The sequence below is a fragment of the Myodes glareolus genome, chromosome 11 (assembly GCF_982192425.1).
Source record: "Myodes glareolus chromosome 11, mMyoGla1.1, whole genome shotgun sequence".
NCBI classification, from domain to species: domain Eukaryota; kingdom Metazoa; phylum Chordata; class Mammalia; order Rodentia; family Cricetidae; genus Myodes; species Myodes glareolus.
In genome coordinates, this window is record NC_142036.1 from 39254678 (window position 1) to 39277329 (window position 22652).

Consider the following 22652-nt stretch of genomic DNA (forward strand, 5'->3'; position numbering starts at 1 on the left):
TTCATTCCAGTTGGGCCAGATCATTTTTACCTCGTGTTAAACACACTACCCACCCGCCGTTCAGTCTTGGTCCGTGCTCTTGTGGCGTCTTCCCTCCCTCCATATCTCCCTCCCAACAGGACACAGCTTCTCCCCATAACCCATTTGGAACAGGTGGGGGAAGTAAAAATCTTATGTGCCCAAAGCAAGGGAGGGATTCCATTTGTGACCTAGAATCTGAGCTGGACAGTAAAGTCGGGAAGAGGTGTGGGAATGAGGAAGAATTGTTCCCTGCCTTCTTGGCTCAGAAGAGCTGGTTACAGAAGGTATAGTCAGATGACTTAGTGAAATGTCCAGTTTTTCAGACTACAGATGAGGAAAGGGTTAAAAAAGGCATGCGGTGTTCCACACATAGATAGTGGCAGAAGTCAGGATAAAACAGTGGACCCTTAAAGATACCTTAGAGCCTCCAACAAGCCCCTTAACATTATTATTTATATTTATTTATTTAAATGAACTTTTAAAGTTAGCATACAGAGTAACGGGCTTCAGGCCCGGCTGTTCCGTTGCCATGTAAGCCCCTCTCCTCGCAACCGCTCCCCCGCCCCCTTACTCCCAATAAAGTTGTTGTTGAAGCGATGACCTGGGGCGGGGCCTGGGCTGTGTGGAGGGGAGGAGCCTGGGGCGGCCTGAGGCAAAGCCCGGGCAGCGTGGGGGCGGAGCCCAGGGCGGCTCGAGGCTTAGCCTAGGCAGCGTGGGGGCGGAGCCTGGGCGGCTCGAGGCAGAGCCTGGGCAGCGTGGGGGCGGAGCCCGGGCGGCTCGAGGCAGAGCCTTGGCGGCGTGGGGGGAGGAGCCCGGGTGGTGCGGGGCGGAACCGAACAGAGGGAGACGGGTGTGCGGCAGTGTGGAGGGGCGGCGGCGTGGGCAGGCTGCCGGCCATGATCGCGTCATGCCTATGTTACCTGCTGCTGCCGGCCTCGCGCCTCTTCCGCTCCCTCTCAGGTACCGGCTTCGCGTCCTGATGGGCGGGAGCTGAGCTGCGCCCTGTGGGGGTCCGCGGACCCCGGGGTGGAGCGCCGGGCCCCACAACCGCAGTCTTCGGCTGGTGGCAAGGTGTGAGGTGGCCCTTGACCCCGGGCCGCGGGCCGTCCTGGCCCCACGAGGCTCGGGCTGACCGGCGACTCTCGTGGGCAGCCTCTCCTCACGCTGTGGTCTGATGACGTCGGGCCACGGTTAACGTGGACCCAGGGCTGGGGAAGGGGTCGCCCTCCTTGGCAGTGGCGGTGGTCGTGGGGCTGGCTGAGACACTCCTGGGGGTCGGGAGCGGTGGCAACCTCGGACAGGCGAGGACCGGACTTCTCGGCGGGTAGAATCCGGGAGGGGTGTGCCCTTAGGTGGGTGGGCTCATGTCACATAGGCTTCTCACTGCGGTCTGTCATCTGCTGTCCTCTCCCAGTTCAAGTCTGGTTGAGAAAACAGCTTATGCTCAGAAGGCAGAGGCTTTTAAACCTCGGCTTTGGAGCAAGTGTTTAGAAAGAGCTGTGATAGGTTGGATATCTTCGTGGTTGTTACTTCTGCACAGTCTGCCTTCTCTCTGCTTTTGAAGTCCACGGGAGGCTTTCATGCAACCCCAGTTTTTCTTTGAGGTCCCTCAGAACTCCCAGATTTTCTCCTGTAGCTTAGGGAGCAGTATCAAGAAGGGTTTTCTTAGAAATAAGAGGCCCAACTGCGTTCTGTGTCTTTTCTCTGTGGAACTGCCCTTTGTTGGCAATGGATACTATATTTTTATAACACATATTAAAATTTTTAAAACACTGTCTCCACTAGACTACTAGTTTCAGCAGAGCAGGGGGCTCACTGTAACTTATGCCAACACATGGATCATGGGTTTCCAGAGAATTCAGGAAGGTTTTGGGTGTCCGTACTTGTCAGGAATGGAAATTCCTACAGAAGTCACTGTTTACAGAGAACCCAGCATATTCCTTTAATTATGTGGCTATCCGGTGTCCACAATAGTAGTCTTAATATCAGTCCATATTTTTCCTACTCAGCAGAATTCTAGGGGTCTTAGAGGAGCCTTCCATCTACACATTATAAAGTGGCAGGTATATTAATTTTGTGTATTTTTAAAAAAGATTTGTTTAAGAAGCATTCTCCCCTTGAAAAACAATCACACCAATTATTGTCTGCTAAATTGGAAAGCGAGGGGCTTTATGCCCATCAACCAAAGCTCCTCTGGCATGTGTTTCAAGGGACAGATATTTAGCAAGTTCCTAACTGAATCCCAGCAACTAGCCTGTGGCTTGAGAGCGTTCTTGACAGTTAGAGTAGACCATTTATTGTGTTGTAGGATGCTTGGTGTCACAGTTACGGTCTCATGGTGGTTCTAGACATTGCTGTTCCCTAAGGGCAAAATCTGCCTCTCTCACTTAGTTGAAAAATACTGATTTAATTTTGTTTTGTTTTGGTTTGGTTTTTTCGAGACAGGGTTTCTCTGTGTAACAGCCCTGGCTGTCCTGGAACTCGCTCTTGTAGACCAGGCTGGCCTCAAACTCACAGAGATCTGCTTGCCTCTGCCTCCCAAGTACTGGGATTAAGGGTGTGTGCCACCACTGCCTGGCCACTGACTTAATTTTTAAAAGATTTATTTATTATTCTGTGTGTTTGTGTTTGCACAAAATGTATGTATGTGGTGGGGCTTGCCATGGCGTTTGTGGAAGTCAGAGGACAGCTTTGTGGATTTGCTTCCTTCACCCTTTTTGGCAAGTGCCTTTACTTGCTGAGACATCTTGCTGGCCCAGATTTACCACTTATTTAGAGGGACATAAATTCATATATTTCACATGGACGTTTGAATTTCACCATTTTGCGGTTTTTCATCCCTCTGTAAAACTGCCAATAAAGTGGGTGTCTAATGGTTGTGGGCCACCAATGTGTGCATGTCATTTGTTCTGAGACGTGAATAAGTGCTCTGGCATGTGAGCACGTATGGGGGGGAGGGAGTTACTTGTTGTCATCACAACCTTACTTGAAGCTCCAATTTTAGAGTTCCCTGCCTGCTTTATTGCCTGTTGGCTGTCATTCATGGTTGCTGTAGCAGAGATGACAGTTGTCTTGTAACTGACAGTTGCTGGTGCCTTCTAATTTACAGTCTCTGATGTGTTAGGGAGTGGGAAAACAGATAATGAAGTCTGTGAAAATGTCACGGGTGGAATGAATAGCTCTGGGAAGAGGCCCAGGAATTTTGTTAAAAAGTAAGTTGATTTTTAAGGCTGCCCACTTTATTATTATTATTGGAATACTTTCTTAGACTGGGGAGTCTATAGAGCTTGAAAACTCTTGGGAGTTACCTGGTTTGACAACTCTGGCTCTCATCTTAAGGTCGAGAGTAAGCCCTTCTGAAGGAGCACTGTTTAGGGTCAGCTTTGTTAACTTTGTTACAAGGCTATGATTCGGTCATTATTTCATTGTGTGTTAGTTCTAATGTAATGTGGTTTTCAGACCCCGAGAATTGATGTTAAAAGTAGTGTTTTCACGTTTATTCATGGGGAATGGCTCAGTGGTTAAGAGCACTGGCTGCTTTCCTAGGGAACCCAGGTTTGATGATTCCCAGCCCCTACATGGTGGCTTACAACAATCCGTAACTTCAGGCCCAGGGGATCCCACACCCTTATCTGACCCTGTAGGTACCAGGCACTCACATGATACACAGACATTCACATAGACAGAACACCCATACACATAAAATAAACTAAAAACTAAACAGTGTGTTTACCTCCAGGAAAAGAGATGAGGTTCTGTGTGCCTATCTATATTCTAGGTTATCCCCTGGGATTGGCTCTTCTTTCATTATTGCCTTGAAAGGTACCAGATCCCTACCATGCAAATTAGTTAATACTTGTAACGCAATTAGCAGTATCTGGCACATAGAAAGCACTGCTAAGACGATGCTCCAGGTAGTAAGATGGGAAGGCTGTGTAGTACAGTATGAGTGAGAGGGCTGTGATGATTGTTCAGCTGGGGAATACTGTGGCATGAATGATGTTATCTAATAACCTGATATTTTGGCTTTCTTTCTAGATGCTTTCTTTACATGTCGAAAAAATGCCCTTCTGGCGAAGAGCTCATCCCCCCAGGTAGAGGGTAACTTTGCCATGGCCCCTCGGGGGCCTGACCAAGAGGAGTGTGAGGGCCTGCTACAGCAGTGGCGAGAAGAAGGGTGGAACCAGGCACTCTCAACAGCCAGTGAGGGTCCTCTTGCAGATAAGGGACTGGCTGAGAGCAGTCTGGCACTCCTGATGGATAATTCTGGAGAACAGGATGTTGCCTCGGAGGACAAGTGGTCCAGCAGGCAGCTGAGTGACCTTCAGGCAGCAGAGAGCCTGGACCAGCCTTTCCCTGAGGTGCTAGGGGAGGAGCCATTGGCTGAGGTTGAGGGCCCTCTGTGGGCAGCTGTTCCTGTGCAGACAGGGCCCCAGTATGCAGACTGTGCTGTCCTCCCAATGGGCGCAATGGCTGCAGAGCACTGGGAAGAGGACCCTGCAATGGTGGCCTGGAGCATAGCACCGGAGCCTATGCCCCAGGAAGAGACGTCCATGTGGCCCTTTGAAGGCATGGAGCAGCTTCAGCCTCCCCCAATGGAAATACCTTATCATGGTGAGTCTGGCAGCCTGCATAGCAAGCCATGGTGGCAGGTCCTGTAGTGGGGAGTTCTGCTGCTACTCTGGTTTTTCTGAGACTCTTGCAGGGTCAGATATTGAGGGTGGGGGGTGGGGGTGTCTTAAAGGTCATCACATTTGTCCTCACAGGACTACAGATGAAAATGTCACAGTGCAGAGAGGCAGTGGAACCTGTCTGTGTTTTGCAGTTAGGCAATGGGAGAACTGAGGCCCGTCTTAGCCGGGCTACTCTCCATTGTTGTTCTGCAGGTGTGACAGGGTGTTGTGGAGGCAAGGGGAGAGAGCTCGCAGACCTCCACTCTGCCTCAGTGAGAGTGACTGCCTTCATTTTTGTTACATTTATTGGGAGTCTGTGAAAATGTGAAGAAAATTCTATGGCTTAAATAGGGTTTAAATCTGTTCAGGTGCCTCATAGTGTAACCAGAACCCAGGTACAGAGACAGAAAGCACACAGGAATAAAAAATTACTCTAGAGGTGTCTTTAACCCCAGGAGACTATTAATCACAAAAGACATTATTCCCCAGAGGTTCGTGGTCATATTATAGGTGGGAGCTTGTTAGATTCCTAAGTATTCTTGAGCATATGCTAGTGCTAGGTAACCAGGGGAGACAGTGATGGACAGGCGGAGATTATCTCTAGCTCTGAGGAACTTACTATCAGCTCCGAAAAATGCCCTTAGAGGGATGGGTGGCAGAGGCGATGGAGAAAGGAACCTCAGGCATGACATTGTGACTCTGGGTAGCAGTGGCTTGGCCTCTGGATAACTTGCATGTGTTCTGGAACTCTTGACCCCTTTGCAGAAATCCTGTGGCGAGAATGGGAGGATTTCTCCACACAGCCAGATGCCCAGGGTCTGGAGGCAGGGGATGGCCCTCAGTTCCAGTTCACGCTGATGTCATATAACATCCTGGCCCAAGACCTGATGCAGCAGAGCTCAGAGCTCTATCTGCATTGCCATCCAGATATCCTCAACTGGAATTACCGCTTTGCCAACCTCATGCAGGAGTTCCAGCACTGGGACCCGGATGTGAGTGAAGAGGGAGATGCGCCATCTTGCATAGGTGCAGAAAACCCAGACTGCTTTCTGATGCTCAGGGAGAATGAATTCCATAGCTATTCAGGTGATGGCAGTAGTGCCAGACAAGCCAAGATTATCTTTGGCAATATGGATGACAGATAGGTTTGAACTTGCCTGCCCTCGACTCAAGCAGATGCCAAGGCGATTCCCTAGTGTACACTTTCTAGTACCCTTATACGGGAATTCACAGGATGGGGAAGCCTAACATACCTGTTGTTGCTGGTGGTGACTATCTGTCTGGGAAGTCAGCCTTGTGGGAAGTTTCACTATGACCCCCAATCTGTTCTGGGTCCCTGCTCCTAGGGAGTAGGAGTTACATTGCTTCTGGCCCTTTGGAGTGATTGGTTCCCTTGTCAATTTCCCAGATCCTGTGTCTTCAGGAAGTCCAGGAAGACCATTACTGGGAACAGCTGGAGCCCTCTCTGCGGATGATGGGTACTGCAGCTCCCCAGCGTGTGTGCCAGTCCTTCCTCCTCCAGCCCTGCAGACTCTCTGAAGAGCTCTCCTCCTCTTTGTATCTTAGCAAACCAGCAGCCTTGCCTGTGGGCTAGTTCTTTTCATGTGTGGGTGAGAAAGTAGAGCTCTAGTTTTTTAAATCTTTGAAGTAACCAACTCCATGAACTCCATGAGGCTGCATGTTATTAATCCCATTTTACAGATGAGAAACAGGTTCCAAAAATTGGTGTGACTTGTTCAGACTCCCCAAACTACAAATCTAATAAGTTATGGAGCCGGGACTCCTATTTGTCTGACTCTAGATTCAGGGCACCAGGGACTGGGGAAGCCACATTGCTGATAACCCACTGGGTCACAGGACTCCTATTTGGAGCTAGTTTTGCCTCTGATGACAAGCCTCTGTTCTTCCTGCTCTGTGTTGCTTGTACTCTTCTCTTGCTCTTTCCCTACCGAGTCCCTCAGGGTTCTGGTTAGAGCTGTAACGGAATCTGTAGAACCCAGAGGTGGCAAGGGCTCACTCTTGGGGCTCCAGGATCAGTGCATTAGGCGCGGGCCGTTTGTGCTGCTGCTGTGGTTAGAAGGGATTCAGGATTCACCGACTCTGACCATCTCTGCGGTGGTGTTTCCTTACAGGCTTCACCTGTTTTTACAAGAGGAGGACTGGGTGTAAAACGGATGGCTGCGCTGTGTGCTACAAGCCCACCAGGTTCCGTCTGCTCTGTGCCAGCCCTGTGGAGTACTTCCGGCCTGGGCTAGAGCTCCTCAATCGGGACAATGTAGGCTTAGTGTTGCTGCTGCAGCCGCTAGTCCCAGAAGGTCTGGGGCAAGTCTCAGTGGCTCCCCTGTGTGTGGCAAATACCCATGTCCTCTACAACCCACGTCGGGGTGATGTCAAGCTGGCCCAGATGGCCATCCTTCTGGCCGAAGTGGACAAGGTGGCCAGGTTGTCAGATGGCAGCCACTGCCCTATCATCTTGTGTGGGGACCTGAATTCTGTCCCTGATTCGCCTCTCTACAACTTCATCAGGGATGGAGAGCTCCAGTACAATGGGATGCCAGCCTGGAAGGTGAAGTGGGGCAGCCACTGTGGGGCAGGAACATGGATGAGGGAGACAGCATCAAGTGTTGCCTCTGTGGCAGCGGACTATGCTGCTGATGTTGAATAACTGAGTCTACTCCTAGAGGCTAATAGGACATAAGTACCTCTGGCACATTGGACATCCTCCCGTTTTTATCACTTTTAATTTGCAAGTGATTCTTATAAATTATTTAAGAATTAAGCTGGGCGGTGGTGGCGCACGCCTTTAATCCCAGCACTAGGGAGGTAGAGGCAGGCATATCTCTCTGAGTTTGAGGCCAGGCCAGCCTGGTCTACAAGAGCTAGTTCCAGGACAGGCTCCAAAGCTACAGAGAAACCCTATCTCAAAAACAAAAACAAAACAACAACAACAACAAAAAACTAAGAGAAAATACTCCTTTATGACCCTACTGTCCATGTAGAGGGAGTGATGACTCTTCTAAGTTTAGCAGCACTCTCATTTTTTTGTGTGTATTTATGCTCTCAGAATTAGTATCAGAGTTGACACTTGTTAAGCTCTTAACTGTGCCTCAAGTACTCTTTTGAGCACTTTATATGTATCAGCTCTAATTTTCACTGTTTCTATCACTGTTTCCACTTTAACAAGTGCATGAACTAAAGCATTTTGTTTAGGTCATGCAGTTAGTGGAGGGCTCAAGAATGGTAACCAGGTGGTTTAGCCTTTGGTACTGTTCTGTGACCACACCACAGGAGATGTGTAAGTCTACCATATTTGTTTTATAAACACAGTGCAGTATTGTTTTTGTTAAGGACTTTTTTTTTCTTTCAATCAGTTTGCATTTGAATCTTTTTTTGTTTGTTTGTTTGTTTTTTGAGACAGAGTTTCTCTTTATAGCTTTGGAGCCTGTCCTGGAACTCACTCTATAGACCAGACTGATCTAGAACTTACAGAGATCTGCCTCCTCTATCTCCCAAGTGCTGGAATTAAAGGCGTGCACCGCCACCAATCTAATTTTTTTACAGCTGCCAAATATTGGTAGCATAAATAGCTCACAGTGTTACCAGCTCATGCTGACTTTATTGTATATTACTTAATCTCTTCGTTCCTGTTTGGTCTCTCCTGGTTCAGCTTATTGCTTAATCTTTGGCACAGCCCAATGGAGAGGGGACACAAAATGGCTGAACTATTATTGAGTACTTGGACTTTTATTTTAATGAGGTTACTTAAGTGCTGGCAATGTCCTGGTTGCCAAGAGCAGGGCATTAGCCTGCTCTAAAGGAGCTGTCTTCAAGAAGCTCAGGGGCAGAAGAATTTGTTCAGTGCCTGCCAAACGACAGGCCCTGTTAGACATGGGCTGTGAGATCACTTGTTTTGAAACCAGACAGCCCTGAATTCAAATTCCTGCTCTGCCATCTTGGGCAAGTTAGGGAACTTTCTCAAGCCCTCTTTGCTTCATCTGTACACCGAGAATATAATGGGACCAATAGTAGATGCTTTATGATCATATGAAAAGTTTCCAGTGCTTTGTTCACAGGAATAGTCAGTAATTGGTAGTAGTTATTATTAGTATAAGATTTTTATTGTATTATGGTATTAATGTCCCATTTCCTAGTGAAGGGTATTAACTTAAAGAACATTGAGTAACTTGTCTCAAGTCGCAGCCATTCAGTTCCAAGTCTTTTTACTCTGGATTATAGACAATGTTTATGCCCTTTCATGGCAGAGGGCTTATGCCACAAGTTTATCTCAGTCCCTTGCGCATAGTTGGCATTTAAATATTTGTTGTTAAATGAATATATGGAATTTTGCTGCCCACATTGGGGATATGCAGATAACTGATATTGCTGAACGTTTCCCCTGTACGCTCTGTCCGTTCCCAGGCTGCTCATGACTTTGACTGAGGATGGTGACATAGATACGGTAAAGTGTTCGGTGCATTTCCATTTGGTTTTACCCTGTGGTTTCCCAATAGTAGACTCAAGGAATTGACTTTGATCTAGAAGATGTAGAGTTGGGGATGACAGGATAAACCTGCATCTTCCCTGGTGGAGGACTGCATAGATCTTTGAGGTGAATCTTAGGACCACATGCTCATACAGTTCTGTTTTCCTGGACTTTACTCTTTGCTCTTTTCATTCTTTCCTATCCCATGGACATGGACGTGTTTTTAGTGAGAATGTAATGTTATAACTAGTTCCTTATTGTTACCTTCCCCTGAGATTTACATGGCTTGCTCATTTCATGTTTACACTGTCTGATTGTGTGTGTTTGTACTTGTTCAAATGCCCCCAAACATGAATCATTTCCTTTTTCTGTCTTAGCTTCCTCATCCCCACCTTGCTCTTTCTTGTAGGTTTCTGGACAGGAAGACTTCTCTCATCAGCTTTACCAGAGGAAGCTGCAGGCCCCACTATGGCCCAGCTCCCTGGGCATCACTGATTGCTGTCAGTATGTCACCTCCTGTCATCCCAAGAAATCAGGTAAACACATATGCTTTTGTTTGTTTAAGTGTTTTATTGCTGGTATGTTTCTGTATCTACCATGTGTGTGCCTGGTGCTTGCAGAGGCTAGAGGAAGGCCTCAGACCCCATGGCACTAGAGTTAACAGATGGTTGTAAGCTGTCACGTGGGTGCTGGGAACCAAGCATGAGTCTTCTGCAAGAGTAACTTGTGTTTTTAACGATCAAGCCCTCTCTTCAGCTCTCACATGTCCATTCTTCTTTTTTGGGGGTGGGGGGGTGAGATGGTTTCTCTGTGTAGTCCTGGATGTCCTGGAACCCACTATGTAGACCAAGCTGGCCTCCAACTCAGGGATCCACCTGCATCTGCCTCCCCATTGCTGGAATTAAAGGTGTGCGCCACCATGACTGGTTTGTATGTCACATTCTTGATTTGGTGTGTCTTCATGTTCTTGCTCTCAATATCAAGAGATAACTTGCTCTCAATATCAAGAGAAAGTGTAACCTCCTGAAGTCTTTTAGCAAGCTCCCCTGATTTTCTCATTGTCCTCCATGTGCCACTAAATGAGATGAACAAGTTGGAAATTCTCCCCGTCCTCAGAGTCAGATTTCCGGCGTTGTCATGCTAGAAGGTTCCTGGTACTTAGGAGGCCTAAGCATGTGACTCTTTGCCTTTTTTTTTTTTTTAACTGTATGGCATTTCTGGTTTATAGAGAGACGTAAGTATGGCCGAGACTTCCTACTACGATTCCGCTTCTGCAACATCGCTTGTCAGCGGCCAGTAGGACTGGTTCTCATGGAAGGAGTGACAGACACTAAGCCAGGTAACAGGGAGCCTGTTTTCTTGGCTCTCCCCTTTCTTCACCCCTGACATTTGTCAGTGCCTGTTTTCTAGTCTTCTATCTCTTTTAAAAGCTTTGTTTGTTTTGTGTGTATGTGCATATGTGTACCATGTGCATGCAGATGCCTGCAGAGGATAGACTAGGGCATCAGATCCCCTGGGAGTTGGAATTAGCAGGTGTTTGTGAGCTGTTACATAGCATGTGTTTAGCATTTGTAGGGGAGAATATGCATATATCATAGGGCCTTGAAAATTGAGAGGTAACAGTGAACCTGATAGAAAAAAACTTGCTCCTATGGAGAACTTCCAATTTGGATATCACAGTATTTTTGATAGCCTCACTTTCTTGTCTCTGGAACCACTTCAAAGTAATAAGGAAGATGGAATATAAAAAAAGCCAAAAGTAAACTCCATCTTTTATAAAACGAGGCAATCTGAAGCTGCAAACCACAGTGAATTTATAATGGCTACAAAGGGAAATGGGTGCCAGAGGCAATATGGAGTCTTGGGGCTGTATAGGTCTCAGAACTACACTGTATTTCCCTAGGGTGAGGCACACCTTTTGAGGGACAAACCCTTTTCTCTTGCTTTTTCAACAAGAGTAGAATGCATACAGCTTGATAGAAAAGTCTGAAAGGCAGCATGAGGGTGACTATTCGGGGAAGCAGGTCGCCCTTCAGTAAGCCTTCTGCTGAGTGTCTGAGGGGGGCGATGGTGGTTCTTCCAGAGCTGTGTAGCCCTCTGGCTTCGGAGAAGTGGAAATGAAAAGATTCCACACACAATCCTGTGTTAAAAGGAAAATTCTAATTACTTAGACCATGTGCTCAGTGTTTCCTTTATATAAACTGCATATCAATAACTGGTTTAGAGCAACAGCTAACTCAAAGCTGGCCTATGGAATCTATACTAAAATATATGAAGAAAGGAATAATAGAAAACCAAAGGCAGGTAAAAGATGCTCTAGAAAAGAAAGATAAATACTTCCTCAAAGATAAATCTTATGGAAAGATTTATATGGAAAGGAATATAAATTTTCATATATGGAAATTATGATTATTTCTTCATGAATAAAAAGATGAAGCAGTCCCCAGCGGAGGAGCTATTGTCAGTAGATGGCTTCTGGGAGAGAGTTTGTTTCTGTAGGGAAGTGACCCTGTGAGACTGCCCATGATCCAGTAGGTGGCCCTATACTCATGCACATAGCGCAGCACTAAGTGGACTCAGTGGGTTCGAAAACAAAACAAAAAAAGAACACACAAAACTGGGAGGGAATAGCGATGGGGATATAGGGGGCATTGGAAGAGTTGGAAGAGGGGAAGCTGGGAGGGCCTGATCAAGACACACACATTATATGCGTGTATGAAGTTCTCAAACAGAGGAAGTGATTATATATTTATAAAACAGTGCAAAAAGCAAAACACTTGCCTTGAAACGTCAGTCCAGGCACATAGCAAGACACCAAGGAGATGAAAACTAAGCTGCGGAGCTCAGAATGAAAGTAGAAAGCTGAAGTGTGCTCAGAAGCAGAGCATTTCCTTGGCCTTGGAGGAGATGATAAAGGTAACTCATTTAGGGCCAGCAGCTCAGCTCAGAATTTTAAGATTACAAAATCCCAAAATATACAATAATAATCTCACATGGATAACATTTTATTAAGAGTAGATTATTTTGCCAGGTGGTGGTGGCACACGCCTTTAATCCTAGCACTCAGGAGGCAGAGACAGGTGAATTTTTGTGAGTTTGAGGCCAACCTGGTCTACAAAGTGAGTTCCAAGGCAGCCAGGAGAAACCCTGTCTTGAAACACCATAAAAAATGATTATTTGAAAAACGAATGTGCACTTGAATGAAACATAAGATAGCACTGAAACATAATAGCAAACAAATCAGACCAAGGCTTTTAACCTACACGCTGATAATCACTTTATAAGCAGAAAATAAATTGTTCTACTGGGCATGGTGGTGCAGAGGAGGCTAGGGAGAGGAGAGCAAGGCTGTTCAGCCTAAGCTACATAACAAGATTTTGTATCAAAAAAGTTTTATAATGGGAATGACTGAATAATAGTGCAAAATATTGGTAGTGTTTTCACATTTGAGGCTGGGCCTGGGTAAGTGCACATGCTTAACACATACTTTGTTGCCCCCTCATTGTCTCAGCGCCTCCAATCCAGTACTGAGCAGGCTGTTGTTGAAAAACTTGCATCACTGTAAACGAGAAATGAAGAGATTTGCTAAGTGCAAACGGTTTTCTACAGGACCAGTTTAAATATATGAACAGATACAGTTTCTAGCTTAATGCCAGAGTTACATATCAAAACATGCCAACTTGTCTGTGACACTAACTTTAAGGGTGACCTAGTGCAAAGGAAGATGCAGTGCTAGCTAGTGATGGTCTGATTCCCAGGACTGACATAGCATTTAACTAATACTTTACATCACCCACACTGTGATATAAAACACTGATTCTTATCTTCCCAACTTCCTTTAAGAAAGATTCTTTTTTTAAGACTGATTTTTTTTTTTTTTTTTTTTTGCCTGCCTGTATGTCTGTACACCAATTACATTCAGTGCCCCTAGAGGCCAGAAGAGGGTGTCTGGTTCGCTGGAAGGAGAGTTACATACAGATGGCTGTTAGCTGCTATATGGGTCCTTTGAACCTGGGTCCTTTGCAAGACCAACAAGTTCTCCTGACTGTTGAGCCATCTCTCCAGCCTCCATAATGATTCTTTTTGTTTTTGTTTCTTGAGACAGGGTTTCTCTGTGCAGCTCTGGCTGTACTGGAAACTCGCTCTGTAGACCAAACTGGCCTCAAACTCTTGCCTTTGCCTCTCAAGTGCTGGGATTAAGGTATGTGCCAGCACTGCCTGGCCTATAATGATTACTTTTTCTTTTAAATTAAATTAAATTTTTAAATTTTTAAAATTTATTTTGTGGTTTTTGTTTGTTATATGTATGAGTGTTCTGTCTGCATGTATGCCTGCCTGCCAGAAGAACGCACCAAATCCTATTATAGATGGTTGCTGGGAAATGAACTCAGGCCAGTGCTTTTAACTGAGTCAACGCTCCAGCCCCCTCATAATGACTCTTAAGTAGGATATTTAAATTAAAGCCTTCTCTTGCTAATGTTTCCAAGCGTAGTGAACCCCTTCCCCATTTACCACCATGTTAATGGATGGGGAATCTGTCTTGGGCAAATGATGCCCAAGACATTTATAAGGACACAAATTCCATCAATGACTGTTTAGCGCGATGATTCTCAACTGTGGGTTGTGACCCCCTTGGGGGCCAAATGAACCTTTTCACAGGGGTTGCCTAAGACCATTGGAAATAATAGATATTTACATTACAAATCATAACAGTAGCAAAATTACAGCTATGAAATAGCAATGAAATAATTTTATGTTTGGGATCACCATGACATGAAGAACTATATTACAGGGTCACAGCATTAGAAAGGGTGAGAACCACTGGTCTGGCAGAGTAACAGTAGCAGGTTCTTCCTAGGACCTGTCTGGCCACAGGTTCTCAGCCCCAGTAGTGGTTCAGTCTTTGAAGTGGGCCTTAGCTAGAATCAGAAAAACAGTTCACTGCTCCCATAGCATTGGGTCACTATTGCATCAGTAGGTGTGTCCTGGCAGGCTGGTCCCTGCAGCTCACACAGAAGCACTCAGCTAGCAGCGCTCGGGAAGAATGATGACTCCAGTGGTGTACATAGCTCCTTCCAGCACACTGACAGCTAACCAGTAGGAAGAAGCTTCTAGGTCAGCACCAGTTTGATTTCTGCTTGTCCTGTGACTCAGTTTGTGGTAATACTTCAATAATAGGGTCTAACCATCATGTTCTGAAGGTAAACCAAGAGCACGGGCAGTAGCCTGTAATTATTGGGTGTCTGTGGGACCCCCACTGGCTAACTACTCCAAAAGAGGTAGCCCATTCAGGTTCTGTGTTTTTTGTTAGCCCATTGTGTCTAGTAGTACCGTTGTTTAGGGTAACTCCATATCTCTGTTTTTCATCTATGTATAGATGGCTTTGCAAAAGGACTTTAGCATTAGAATGAGGACCCCACACCTGTGGCCTAAAGCTGCCATTCTTCATATCATTGTTTTTCTGGGGAATTAGGATTTCAACTTTATAAGGTTCACAAATTATCACACTGTTGTAGACACTAAAGAGGTTCCCCGTGCTTCCTTATCATGGACACTTGTGTGTTTACATTGGGTTCTACTCTGTGGCCCAGGGTGGCCTAAAACTTACTATGTAGCATAGACTGGCCTTGAAGTCACAGAGCTCCTCTCTCAGGCTTTTGTTAGCATTACAGGAGTGAACCACCACACCTGGTGCTTAAAAGTTTTAAAAAGTATGGATGACTTTTTTTGTGGGTGATAGAGCTGCAAACTCATCACCTGCACCTCAGGCTGGTGTTGTGGTACTCTTACTCACTGACCCATCTCCCTAGCACTTCAGATTTTTAAAAATTTAGAGATTATTTTATGTGTATGAATGTTTTGCTTGCATGAATGTCTGTGCACCATAGGCATGCCTGGTGCCCAGAGGCCGGAAGAGGTGTCAGATCCCCTGTATCTGGAGTTGCATATGGTTGTGAAACACCATGTAGGTTCTGGGATCAAAACAGGGTCCTTTGCAAGAGCACAAAGTGCTCTAACCTGCTGAGCCATCTCTTCAGCCTCCACTTCAGGTTTTTAATAAGAGCAAGCCATATATCAAATTTAGTACATTATAGAAAAAACAGCTGCCAAAGGATGACTGGTAAAGCTGACTAAAAGGTTTCTGGGAAATGTTGTCTGATCAGCTTCCCAGGCAGGGAAGTTCTGAATCTAGATTGCCCCACCAGCTTGTGTATGCTGAGCTGGTCTTTTTTCCAAGTACTGAGGATCTTTTTTCCAAGTACTTGCTTGGTTGGCCACTTCCATCAAAGAACAGGACCTGGGGAAGATGTTGCAGCCATGTAGAGATAACGACCTGTGAGGCCATGAGTTCTGTGTAACTACGAGAGTAGTGTTGTTAGTACACAGTGCTGCATGCATGGGAAGAACCAATTATTTTGGGAAACAGTCCTTACAGTTTTGCTGAGAAGAAGCCAGGTGTGGTGACACATGCCTTTAATCCCAGGGAGGATTAAACTTGGAGGCAGAGGCAGGGGGATCTTTGTGAGTTTGAGGACAGCCTGGTCTACATATCAAATTCTAGGACAGTCAGGGCTAATATAGAGAAACCCTGTCTCCACAAAGCAAAACAAACCAGTATTGCTGAGTAGAAAGGACTGAGGCTTGGTAGCAGAGTGCTTTTCTCACATGTGCAAGACTCTGGGATCAATCCCCAGCTCCACCAAAAGAATAAAGATAAACAAATACGCGAAGAAAAAGCCTGCTGGTTACTGAGGTTTGTCTGGTATATTGCAGTGATGGAGGGTGCAACTCAAAGTGAAGACCTAGCATGAGAATGTGGACGTTCCAAGTAATATCTCGGTGGTGACCATGATGTCACTCAGTAGGTGGAGAGGTCAGGAAACCAATAAAAGTAGAAAGTTTTATTTCACAGTTCACAGCCTGCAACCAAGATGCTTTGTTCAAATAGAAGAAAAGTGTTCAACTTCCAGCACCATAGAGAACAAAAACCAAAACCAAAGCCACTGTAGCTCCCCATATAGCATCTTGCTTAGAGAAAGAAGTTTCAGTGCATCCCTGTTAGAGTGAGGGACAAGGCAGGAACACTACTAGCAGAAAAGAAGTAGAAAATAGAAGCAAAGGAAAACGGAAGTGTTTGGATTGGTACTTGTTGATGATACCTCTGTGTAGTTGGTCAAGAGAGACAACCAAGGCCAGTAGCATTAAAATTAAGTTAATCCTGGAAATTAACTAGTTATAAATTAATATGCAGAAATCAGTAATAGTCACATATAATGTTCTTTGTTAAAAGATATAATGAAAGCAAGATTCTATTTGTAGGAGGAACAACAACAAAATAAATGATAGAAAAAATCAGATACATAAAGTGGGATTTCCTTTCATCTGAACTATCAATTTTTTGGGACAAAGTTGTCCATAATAGTCTTTTATCCTTGTAATTAAAACAATTCTATTTAGGTGAAATTTATGTATTGCAAAATCCACTTATCTAAAGTTCACTGGCTCTTAGTATATTTCAGAGTTGGAACAGCCATGACCACAATTTTAATTTAGAATGTTTTGTTCTTGTCCATGACACTCATATTGGGGACTAAACCCAGGGCTGTGCATTTGCTAAGTAAACACTCTGTCCCTGAGCTAAAATTTTTTATAATTTAATTAAAAAATTTTTTACATATAAGCTAAGTTCTTGAGTCTTAGTTGCAGAACATTTTCCTCCCCACCCAGAGAACTTCCATACATACTGGTGGTCAGTTTCCATTCATCTTTCCCATGTCAAAAATTGAAGGGCCATAGGTTGTGAGTTTCTGGACTTTTACATTTTTTCTTTCATACAATATAGTATAATTATATCCTTTTCCCCTCCCCCAACTTCAACTCCTTGTGGATCGGCCTCCTCATCTCCTGACCCACCAACTCCATGTTCTCTCTCTCTCTCTTTCAAGAAAAAAATCAAAAATAAAAAGACAAAAAAAAAGAAAGAAAAAGAAAAAAAAACAGTAAGACAAAAACTATCAAAATGAAACAAAAAGTGCACATACAAAAACCATGGAGTGTGTGTGTTGGCCAGCTATTCCTGGGCGCGGGCTATTCCTGGGCGCGGGACCTGCCCTAGAGCATGGCTGATGTACCCGTGACACCCATTGAAGAAATTGATTCCCCTTTCCCAGCATGGTTCAATGGCAAAAAGCTTCTTGGTTAGGGGTGGCACTTTGTGCTCATTCCTTTTCTCAGTGCTGGGAATTGTGTGGTCTGAACCTGTGCAGGTCTTGTGCTTGCCGGCACAGCCTCTGAGTTCACACATCAGTTCTGCTGAGTCTGAAAATGCTGTTTATTTAAAGTCATCCATCACCTCTGACTCTTCAAATCTTTCTGCGTCCTCCTCCCTATAGGTCTCGGAGCCTTGAGAGGAAGGGTTTGATAAAGACATCCCATTTAGGACTGAGTGCTCCAAAGTCTCATTCTGTGATGTGTCTCTGTGTTAATTCCCATCTACTGCAAGAAGAAGCTTCTCTGATGAGGGCTGTGTGATGCTCTGATATCACTCAGGACCACTGTTTCTAGGACCATCCATTTATTTGAAAAATTCATAATTTCCTAACAGCTGAATAATATTCTTTTGTGTGAACGTACCACATTTCTATTATCTATTCATGAGTTGATGGACATCTGGGCTGTTTCTAATTTCTGACTTTTATAAATAGAGCAGCAGTGAACATGGATGAATAAGTATCTCTGTAGTAAGATGTAGAGTCCTTTGAATAGATGCTGGTTTCCATGGGGCTGCAGCAGTTTGCACTCCCACCAGCAGGTAGTAAGTATCCCATTTTCCCACATCCTCACCAGCATGAGGTGTCATTTGTTTTATTGATCTTGGCCATCCTGACTGGGATAAGATGAAATCTCAAAGATAATTTTAATTTGGATTTTCCTGATGGCTAAAGATGGTGAACATTTTAAAAGTGTTTCTTAGGCATTTGCATTTCTTCTTTTAGAACTCTATTTAGTTCTATACCCCATTTAAAATTGAGTTATTTTTCCTTGATGTTCATTTTTTAAATTCTTTATTTCTAGATACTAACTCTCACCTTTCCTTCCTCCCCCTCACACATTACACACATAAAATTGATAATTTTTTTCCCATTCTGTAGGCTGTCATTTTTGTTGAATAATGGTGTCCTTTGCTATTCAGCAGCTTTTTAGCTTCATGAAGTCCCCTTAATTAATTTTTGGTCTCAGTGACCACTTAGTGGTCAGTGTCCTGCTCAGAAAGTCTTTTCCTGCGCCAGTCAGTTCAACCCTATTCCCCACTCTGTCTCCTATCAGATTCAGGGTATCTGTTTGTGTGTGTGTGTGTGTGTGTGTTGTTTTGTTTTGTTTTGTTTTTGAAGTTCTTAACCCATTTGGAGTTGAGTTAGTATAGGATGATAGGTACAGATCTGTTTGCATTCAAATACATACAGTTACCCAATTTGACCAGCACCATTTGTTGAAATTGCTCTTTTCTCCAGTGTGTATTTTGGTTTCTTTGTTAAAAAAAATCGAATGGCTATAGGTGTACATAATTATGTCTGAGTGTTTATGTTATTCCATTGATCAACATGTCTGTTTTCATTCTAATACCATGCTATTTTTATTACCATAGCTCTGTCTGTCTTACAACTTGAAATCTGAGGTGGTGAGACCTCCAGCAATTCTTTTATACTCAGGATTGTTTTAGCTGTCCTGGTTTTGTGTGTGTGTGTGTGTGTGTGTGTCTGTCTGTCTGTCTGTCTGTCTGTCTGTCTGTCTCCATATGAAGCTGAAGATTATTTTTTCAAATTCTGTGAATTGTGTTGGAATTTTGATGGGATTGCATTGAATTGTTAAATTGTTTTTGATAGGATGGCCATTTTCACAATATTACTCCTACCGATCTGTGAGAAGGGAAAATTTTCCCTCTCTTGGTGTCTTTCACTTGCTCGGTTAGAGTTATCCAAAGGTATTTTATTTTTGCTTAATTTTTGAGGCTATTGTGAAAGGTACTTTCATCTGGTTTCTTTATCATTATGCTTGTCATTTATATATAAGGAAGTCTACTTCTTTTTGTGTGCTAATTTTGTCAAAGAAATTTGATAGCATTAGTTGTGCCTGTACAAGAAAAATGAATGGTAAGGGTTGAGTGGGAGGAACTCTTGACTGATTGATTTCCTTCTTTATTTTGTACCACGTAACCGAATGGTCCATTTAAAAAATGCAAGTTTTTAGCCTTGGTTCATTTCCCTCCTTTCATCACTAGTTTTTTTTTTTTCTTTTCTTTTTCCCTTTCCCCTCCCTGACATTCTGGAGCAGTACAGCCAGGGTCTGAGAGGGATCTGCAAGTGAAAGGTTCTGACCCCGCTGCACTGTCCATGGATAACAAACCTTTTCCTCTCTGGCTCTACAGATCGACCTGCTGGTTGGGCCGAGAGTATCTTTGAGGAAGAGATAGCAGAACTTGAGCCTGTCCTCTCCAGGTAAACTTCTTTCCAGTTCTTCTGTTTCAGTCCAGGCAGGAGAGCTTCTCACTGGCTATGCTGAAGCAACTGGGGACGACTTTTTGCCAAGCCCCCTCTTTTCCCTAGTAAGCTTACAGAGGGCATGCATATATGCAAAAGCCAGGTAATGTTCTTGCAGGTGAAGAGCCCATGGATTCTTTCCTTGAGGGAGAAAACCTCCCGGCAGACGTGCTGGCTCACATGAGTACTCTGGTATACTTTACCAGGTGAATGGAGAATGGGGATAAGGAGTGTAAGGGGGTCTCAGCTTTCATTTCTGCTTCTAGGTTGATTTTAGCTGAGATCTCTAGCCACTTATTAGTATGGGCAGGAATTTGCTGAGACTGAGTAATATATTAGCTTTCCTTGCTGTGATAACAGACCCTGACAAACACTGCATAAGGGAGGAAAGGCTTATTCAGGCGCAAAGCCATGGCTGGTCATGTGCACCTGCAGTCAGGAACAGAAACTGAACACCAGGCTTTGCCCACTTTCTCTGTTAAGTCCAAGACCTCTGCCTGTGGACTGGTGCCACCCACTGTTAAGGTGGGCTTCCTGTCTCAACCTAATCTAGGTAACTCCTCACAGGCATGCTTTCACCATCACAGCTCTACCTCCTGTCACCTGGACAACTAACCACATCACTTTTAAGCTATGTCTTTCCTCCCACGTATTAGGTTCCTGGCAGTCTCATAATACAAAATGCATTCAGCCTAAATTCAAAAGTCCCCATAGTCTTAGCAGATCCAACGCTATTTAAAAGTGTAAGTGATGAGCCTCTTCTGAAGTCACTGTAAGCCCCTAAGTAGGAAGGAAGCTTCCTGTGGAGACACACATCTTTAACCCCAGCCCTTGATCTCTGTGAATCTGAAACCAGTCCAGCTGGGCTACATAGTGAGTTCTAGGCCAGTCAGTGCTACATAGTGAAACCATGTCTCAAATAAATAAATAAATAAATAAAAATAATAAAAGCAAAGCAAAACAAAACAAAATCCAAACAACAAAAAGAAGTTGCATACTTCCAAAAAACAATGGCACAAAGTAAATATTCCCCTTCCAAAAGATCAAGATCCAGCAGGGATCTTGGAGCTCCATGCCAGCAGTGTGGGGCTCATGACAGAATCATCCAGATTCCAAAAGACTTGGGTAGTCCCGCCTCTCCAGCTGTGCTGCCAGTAGCACACATGGTTTCTCTCTCTGACTAGCTCTGCTCCATACCTCCAGATTTCCTTGGTGGATATACCATGGTTATGGCATCTCCCGTATTCTGGTGTCTTAGTTACTGTTCTATTGCTGTGATGAAACACCATGACCAAGACAGATAATAAAAGAAAGAAAGCATTTAACTGGGGGGTTGTTTAAGGTTTCAGAGTATTAGTTCATGGCCATCGTGGCAGGGGGCGTAGAGGCAGGCAGGAGGGCATGGTGCTGAGAGCTTACATCTGATCCACAGGAAGTAGGCAGAGCGAGAGGATGGGACAAGAGGAGAGAGAGAGACTGGGCCTGATGTCAGCTTTTGAAACCTCAGAGCTCACTCCCAGTGACACATTTTCTCCACCAATGCTGTACCTCCTAGTCCTTCTCAATAGTCCCAGTAACAGGGGACCAAGTATTCAAACATGAGCCTATTCTCATTCAAACCACCACACCTGGTGGCTCCACTGAAACTTAAACTTTATCTTCTTAACGTTACACAGCCTCTCAGAACTCCTTACAGGGACTCTAACACTGCCACACATAGCCTGGCATCAGCAACATTTGAAATCAACATTAGGCATTATCCTTTACAAAATATTCATAGCCAGGTGGTGGTGGTGCACGCCTTTAATCCCAGCACTCGGGAGGCGAGGCAGGCAGATCTCTGTGAGTTTGAGACCAACATGGTCTACAAGAGCTAGTTCCAGGACAGGTTCCAAAGCTACAGAGAAACCCTGTCTTAAATAAATAAATAAATAAATAAATAAATAAAATAAAAAAAATAAAGCCACAGAGGAAGTGCTTTTGTTAGCTGACATCTTACCTTCTGTCCCTGTAGGACTATAGGCACCATCCAGCACTGCCTCCACCTGACCTCAGTGTACACCCATTTCCTGCCCCAGCATGGCCGCCCGGAGGTCACAACAATGCCCTTAGGGCTTGGGATGACAGTGGACTACATTTTCTTCTCAGCCGAATCCTGTGAAAATGAGAATAGAGCTGGTAAGTCTGGTGAATCTGAGGTTTCTAGAAGCCACCCTAGGGTGTCTGGCTATGGCTGATGGTAGGTGGCCTGGCTTGGGTTTCAGGGACCTGAGCATCACAGGAGCAGTCATTCCGTCAGTTCTGTGCACATTCTTTCTGCAGACTACCTACGTACAGTGTCAGGGTTGGGGGGTGGGGAACAGTCATTCCTATTCCCATCACAGAGATAATTACTAGAAGTAATTAGACTTGTCTAGGGGCAGAAATTGGGGAGGGACTTTGTAGGGCCAGACTCTGTTTCTTGTAACTGGAAATTTCTTTCCTGTCTGCCAGTTCTCAAATTACCACTCTGAGGCTTAACATTAATTACAAACTGTTTGTCCTATTAGCTCAGGCTTATTATTAACTAGTTCTTATAACTAGTATATATTTTACCATGAGGTTCTTGGCTTGTTACTTCACATCTTGCTTCTCCAGCTGCTGGTGTCTCTCAGACTTCTCTTTTCTCACTGTATCTTTGCTTGGATTTCCCACCTGGCTCTATTCTACCTGGCTATTAGTCAAATCAGCTGCTTTATTAACCAATTATAATAAGTGTAACATGAGGGTCGGCTTGTTGGGGTTTCTGTCCCGCCCGGTACCCCACAACCGGCAAACCCCAAAGAAAATCACACACAGGACTCCATAAGGTTATAAACTGATTGGCCCATTAGGTCAGGCTACTTATTAGCTCTTATAACTTATGTTACCCCCATTATCCTTATCTATGTTAGCACA

At 44.6% G+C, this 22652-nt stretch overlaps 1 protein-coding gene across 3 annotated transcripts in view; it reads left to right on the forward strand.

The window, feature by feature from the left end:
• Window positions 1–22652, forward strand: part of Angel1 (angel homolog 1) — a 36227-nt gene that overhangs the window by 10805 nt on the left and 2770 nt on the right. The window contains exons 1-9 of one of the 3 annotated variants that reach the window (XM_048449272.3): window positions 828–981; window positions 4060–4635; window positions 5460–5686; window positions 6103–6172; window positions 6827–7260; window positions 9587–9713; window positions 10406–10516; window positions 19604–19673; window positions 21730–21893. In XM_048449272.3, coding sequence (XP_048305229.1) covers window positions 918–981; window positions 4060–4635; window positions 5460–5686; window positions 6103–6172; window positions 6827–7260; window positions 9587–9713; window positions 10406–10516; window positions 19604–19673; window positions 21730–21893 — 1843 coding nt within the window. In that variant the 5' untranslated portion in view covers window positions 828–917. Of the gene's footprint in view, window positions 1–827; window positions 982–1250; window positions 1346–4059; window positions 4636–5459; window positions 5687–6102; window positions 6173–6826; window positions 7261–9586; window positions 9714–10405; window positions 10517–19603; window positions 19674–21729; window positions 21894–22652 lie in introns of those variants that run through there. The other 2 variants (XM_048449273.3, XM_048449271.3) reach the window with 2 other exon arrangements.